This window comes from Martes martes (assembly GCF_963455335.1).
Source record: "Martes martes genome assembly, chromosome: 14".
NCBI classification, from domain to species: domain Eukaryota; kingdom Metazoa; phylum Chordata; class Mammalia; order Carnivora; family Mustelidae; genus Martes; species Martes martes.
In genome coordinates, this window is record NC_137902.1 from 52,637,765 (window position 1) to 52,643,764 (window position 6,000).

The 6,000-nt window shown below is 49.1% G+C and overlaps 1 protein-coding gene across 1 annotated transcript in view; it reads left to right on the forward strand.

The window, feature by feature from the left end:
* Window positions 1–1,139: 1,139 nt before the first annotated feature.
* Window positions 1,140–6,000, forward strand: part of SYNPO2L (synaptopodin 2 like) — a 10,963-nt gene continuing 6,102 nt past the window's right edge. The window contains exons 1-3 of the mRNA XM_080822523.1: window positions 1,140–1,348; window positions 2,571–2,722; window positions 3,187–3,701. Coding sequence (XP_080678649.1) covers window positions 1,244–1,348; window positions 2,571–2,722; window positions 3,187–3,701 — 772 coding nt within the window. The 5' untranslated portion in view covers window positions 1,140–1,243. The remainder of the gene's footprint in view (window positions 1,349–2,570; window positions 2,723–3,186; window positions 3,702–6,000) is intronic.

The following is a 6,000-nucleotide window of genomic DNA, read 5'->3' on the forward strand; positions in this document are numbered from 1 at the left end:
CATACTGAAGACTGAGACCTACCAGTCTAGATTAGGAATTTGCCAAATTCAATTAACATTTGTTGAGCACCTGTCTTAGGCTATGCCCTCTGCTAAGCATTTTCACATAATTTATCCCATTTAATTCTCATATCAGCATAGGAAAAATATTTATTGTATTTATAAATATACATGTATATATTATATGTATATTATAAGAATATATTAGTAGATTATTTCATTACACAATCATCTAATCCTATACACATTACTATATGTAATTAATTATACTACATATTACTACATGTAATTACATATTACTACATGTAATTGTATTACTATTATAATTAATACATATATTACATGTACATATATTACTATATGTGATTAGTTATATTGCCTGGGATCAAGCCCCGCATCAGGCTCTCTGCTCAGCAGGGAGCCTGCTTCCCCCTCTCTCTGCCTGCCTCTCTGCCTACTTGTGATCTCTCTCTCTGTCAAATAAATAAATAAAATCTTAAAAAAAAAAAACTAAATAAAATAAAATGAAATAAAACAGCAATACTGGGTACCAGGCCAATAAATTCTGAATTCCTAGAGCTGAGACCTGGGAATCATTATATATACACATTAATAGATTATTTCATTATATAATCCTATATGCTGTCTTATATTTGGAAGCCAGGAGCTTTTAAAAGCTATACTGCACTCAGCACTGCAGTGAGGTATGGATCTCCATTTTGGGATCCAGCAAGGGGACACACTTCTGGGGAGCTTGTGAACTTAAGGGACAAGTCCAGCCACTCTGCCATGGAACTGAAGCCCCTACTGCTGCCACTTTGAAATGAGCTTTGGAGGAAAGCAGTTGGGATTTGTCTCTGAGGGAAGGCCCAGTCCCTGAAAGTATGTATATTAGTTGGAGCTAGTACTCTGAGTCCTGAGTGAAAGACCCATGTAGGAGAATGCGGGAAAGGGGAGGGCAGAAATTTTTACTATAATTAGCTTTGGATGTAATACAGCTGGGGGAGGGAAGGGAGTAGAGCCGGGAACTATTTTGAGCAGGGCTCAGATTGACAGGACATGTGTGCTGGACTGTACTGATCCCAGGGCCAAGTTGCCTGCCTGTGGTGTGTGGTGTGGGGGGGAAGGCCTGGGGCAACAGGAGTAGGACAGCCATACAGACAGGCCGGACGGGGTACCAGCGCCTCGACTTCTCTCCCTGGGACACTATCCAAACTCCGAGGGCCATAGGCCAAGCTGAGCGATGGGTGCTGAGGAGAAGGTGCTGGTCACATTGTCAGGGGGAGCCCCCTGGGGTTTCCGACTTCAGGGGGGGGCCGAGCAGAGGAAACCTTTACAGGTGTCCAAGGTAAGGGAGAGCCCCTATTATTGAGGTTTCAGGGAAAGGGGAACCCAGGGGAATCTGGAAAGAGTCATGTGGTGGCCTTTGGGGGAGGGGTGGGAGGCTGTGGAAAAGAGGAGTGGGGGTGGGCAGGTGGGCAGGGAAGCATGCTGGTCTGGTGGGAGGAGTAGTTTCTAAGCACAAGCTTCTTGCGGGGGGTTGGAGGGCTCTTAGAGAAGAATTCCTGGTTTCTGGGAGCAGAAAAAAAGAAAGACTGCCTCGGTTCTCTGTGGCACCGTAGAAGCAGGGGCCCAGTTCTGGCCGTCCAGTCTTTGCATTCCTGACTCTATGCCTCTACTCCAAATTCCAGGAATATAGGGAAGGTTCTAATTTTTCTTTAACTATATTGGTATGTGATGAGCTGAGGCTGTCTTACCCAGTCCGGCCCTGCCCTGCCCTACCCTGCCCTACCCTGCCCTACCCTGTCCAGGCCTTCAGGGCTCGTCTTTCCCATCACCAGACCCTTTCTCTCACGAGGCAAGACTTTTTAGGTGCTAGGAGGGTTATGGCAAGGTCTGGCCTGTAGATGAAGCTGTTATGTGGTTTCACCATACAGGCTTAGTTTTCTCAACTATAACATGTGGGTAATAACAGTACCTACTTCATAGAACCATTCTCAGGATTAAATGCAATAATACATGTAGAATGCTTGGCACCATACCTAACATTTAGCAACCATTCAATAAATGATAGCCATTACTACTATTATTATTACTTTCCCATATGTACATCCGTGTGCACGCACGGCACACATATACATACACAGCTACAGTCTCCCAGAATCTGCTAGACTCCCTCCAGTCTGGAATAACGTTCTAAAATCTTGACTGTGTAGGTAATGGCCTAGAAGAGAACCATTGGCTAGTAAAGATACTGCCCTTGAAGGGAAATCTTTAGGGGATCCAACTGCCATTTCTAGTACCTCCGCTCTGCAGTTTTCCCCAAGCCTCTTTGATCTGGTGATTACCCTGCCTCCCCTCATATGATGTATGATATATATTACTCCCTCTAATCTGTGCCTTCTTCCCTCTAGATAGGCCCCCTCAACTGTACCTCCATGTTCCTCCCCATCCTTTCTAATCCTGCAAAGTATATCCCCTCCATGCATAGGTCCTTCCTGTCCTGACTCCTTTCATTCTATTCCCACTTAGAGCCCTCCCTCACCTACAATCTCTCCTCCCAACCTCAGATCCGAAGACGGAGCCAGGCTGGCAGAGCAGGACTCCGAGAGAGGGACCAGCTTTTGGCCATCAATGGGGTCTCCTGCACCAGCCTCTCTCATGCCAGTGCCATGAGCCTCATTGATGCCTCAGGGAGTCAACTGGTCCTCACGGTGCAGAGGTATGGACCCCTCCCACCCCAGCCCAGCTCACCCCCCTAGCCCAGGGCTCCCAATCCCTGTCTCAGCTCTATGTCTTACTGGCCTGGCTTCAGCTACTACTAAGTGCCCACTTCTGCTTGTAAGTTTGTGCTGGAGTATAGATGTTTATCAGTGCCTCCCAGGGGGCTCCAGTGTATCTGCAATTAAGGGCTGGGGGTGTCAAGTGGGTATTTGAGTGTGCACGCTTACTTTGAGCCCACTTCGAGCCCTTGTCTGTCTCCTTACCATCACATCTCCCTCTAAGCCCACGTCCACTCACAGCCCTTCCAGCACATTTGCCTCCCAGTTTGTCTGCAGATCCCCACTCTTCCCTGCCATTCATTCAGTCCCCTCTCTCCCTCCCTTCCTTCTCCCATCCCTCTAGATCTCACTAGCTGTCAGTCACCCAGCCCATTTCTCAAGTCCTGTCCTCTTTCCCATCCAGGGTAGAGGATGAGGGGCCTGTGCGGTCTCCATCCCCTGGTGAGCTTCAGGTGTTGTCACCCTTATCTCCACTGAGTCCTGAGCCCCCTGGCGCTCCAGTCCCCCAGCCTCTTCAGCCTGGGAGTCTCCTCTCGCCCCCTGACAGTGAAGCTTACTACGGAGAGACAGACAGTGATGCTGATGGCCCTGCCGCCCAGGAGAAGCCCCGCCGACCCCGCCGCAGAGGCCCCACGAGGCCCTCCCCTCCGGGAGCCCTACCTGATGAGGTCTACCTATCCGACAGCCCTGCAGAGCCAGCACCTGCTGCCGCTAGTCCTCCCAGTCAGGGTGACAGCCGTGTGAGCTCCCCATCTTGGGAGGGTGGGACAGCCCTTCAGCTACCCCCAGCTGAGGCCCTGCTGTTGCCCCACGGCCCCCTCCGGCCTGGCCCTCATCTCATCCCTATGGTGGGGCCTGTTCCCCACCCGGTGGCAGAAGACCTCACTACTACCTACACCCAGAAGGCCAAGCAAGCCAGTAAGTGCCCAAACCCTTTTTTCCCTAGCCAGGATCTTTCAGTCTGAATCCTAAATCTACCTCTCCATAACCATACTTTGTGCTTTCTTTGGATATAGCCCTGGGGACAAGTGGAGAAGAGAGATGAGTAGAAGAGGAAAATAATTATTCTCACAGTCCCCATTATTTTTACTGTTTGAACCAGTTTGGCAAAAGGTGTAGGTGGTTCGACCGAACCCAGGAACAGAGTGAGTAGGGAAGTTGGAAAGGGACATGAAATCAACAAAGGTTTTGCTTTTTGTTGTTGCTCTGATTTTGCTAAGTGTAGGACAGGGTGAGGGCAGAGTTCAGACATGATGCAGGGGAGTATTTGGAAGCAGGGCAGGGGCTTTTCAGTGTTAATTTCAGGCATAGCATCAGAGCTACCTTTGACCTTTCTAAGTTCATCTGCGTTCCTGGGGACTGGGAGCGTATGGGATAGTCATGAGATCCCTAGGAAGTGGTAGAGGGAGGGATCTTAGACTCCTTATCTCATGCAAGAATGTAAGCCTGGGCAGAAAAAGCCAGTACCACTTATCTCAAGCTCTTTGCTATTTTTGATGTGAGCTACAGAACAAGGTCTAATGGTGAACTTTCTCCCTGTCCCATGCCTCTACTCCAGAGACTTTTTCTTGTCATGTTGAAAATCTAGGATTACCCCCTCTAGTTCTCATCTCTCATTCCTCCCTTCTACCCTTCTGATTTCTGATCCATAGAGTTTTGTGTGTCTAAGTCTGGAACGGGGCTAAGGACATTGATTTAGAGTCTGACATCCCTGAGAATGTCCAATATCCCACAAAGAAATTCCAGATGCATGCCCAGGATCCCATGCTTATCCCCAATTCTCATTTTAGCACCCCTCCCTTCCTATGGTGCTGGGTAAGACTGCAGTTAGTTGCTCAGGGATATTTTTAGCCAAGCAGACCTCATTGTCCAGTGGGGTGGGGGTGGGAGGAAGGGTAGGCAGGTGTCCACGTCCATCACACTGGGGCTTGTGGGGCAGCAGAGAGAAGGGAGGGGGCTAGGTTCCAAAAATAGCACACTGAGCTCATTCAGCTGCCAGCTCTGGGGACAAGACAAAGGGGCTTTAAAAGGCGTGGGGGGTGGCTCAAGCTGGTTCTGCTCCAGCCAACACTGCATTTCTCAGCATGGAAACCTTTGAGCCCATCAGCCAAGAGCCCTTCAGCCAAGCCAGCTGCAACAAAGCCCCAGATCCAGCTTCTGGGCTCCAGGACCCATTCTATGCAGGTACTACCCTCCCATAGCCAAGAGAGTTCAGGGATCTAGAATGGAGGGGAATACATCAAAGGTTTAGGAAGGGATGTCTTTGGGAAAGGTCTTATTCCCTTATTCCTTCCCCTTTTTGACTTCTTCTTCCTTCTTTTCTCAGGAGAGTTTCACTGCCCCTTTCTCAGAATGGGCTGATGCTATGGCCACATGTCAAAGGGGTTTGTGACCACATGAGCTATAGAAAACTCATGGGGAGGGAGTGTGTGTGAGAGAAAGAAGTGTGAATCTGTGAATACATGAAGGCATGTATATGGGAATCCATGGGAGAATATGTGCGTGAACAAGCAAGTGTCTGTATACATGTGTACCTGGTGTCAAGAAAGCTTTAATAGTCATAGTTACTCACCGTGGGCCTCAGGGCTGCCATGAAATGCTAAATTTACCTACACTACCTCATTTAGTCCTCATAGCAATCCTATGAGATAGCCATTATCATGCTCAATTACCAATGAGGAAATTGAACTTCAATGAAGTGAGGTAACTCTACCAAGAACCAAAAACCCGAACCGAACTCTGACTCCAGTGCCCATCTCTCATGCACAGCCCAATTCTGTAGTACAAACGTTGGGATGGGTGGCGTGAAAGCCCTAACTAGAAAGGATCTTGGTATCTTGAGTGGAAAGTGGATGGAATTTCAAGAATTTTTCAAGAGGAACTGGGAATCACAGATCAGAGTGAATCTGTGCCCAGGGCAGGGTCCTAGCAGCAGGGCAGGCTCTCCCATTTCCTGGCCCCACCTCCCAGGCGCCACATGGCATAGGAAGCCCTGCCCAGGTTCCCCTTAGTACCTAGTCCTTGTGTGGCTGCCTGTTAGTGGCTCTCTACCTAGAAGGCTGACCCCAAAGAAGCCCACCCCACTCCAACCCAGCTGGGTGGGGGTGGTGGTGGAATATATTTAGCTGGTGACCTTGAGATATCCTAAAGATTTGGAGGGTTGCACTGAGGAGCAGCACTCTGGCTTTTCCTGCATCTCGGATCTGAGGCTACCCCT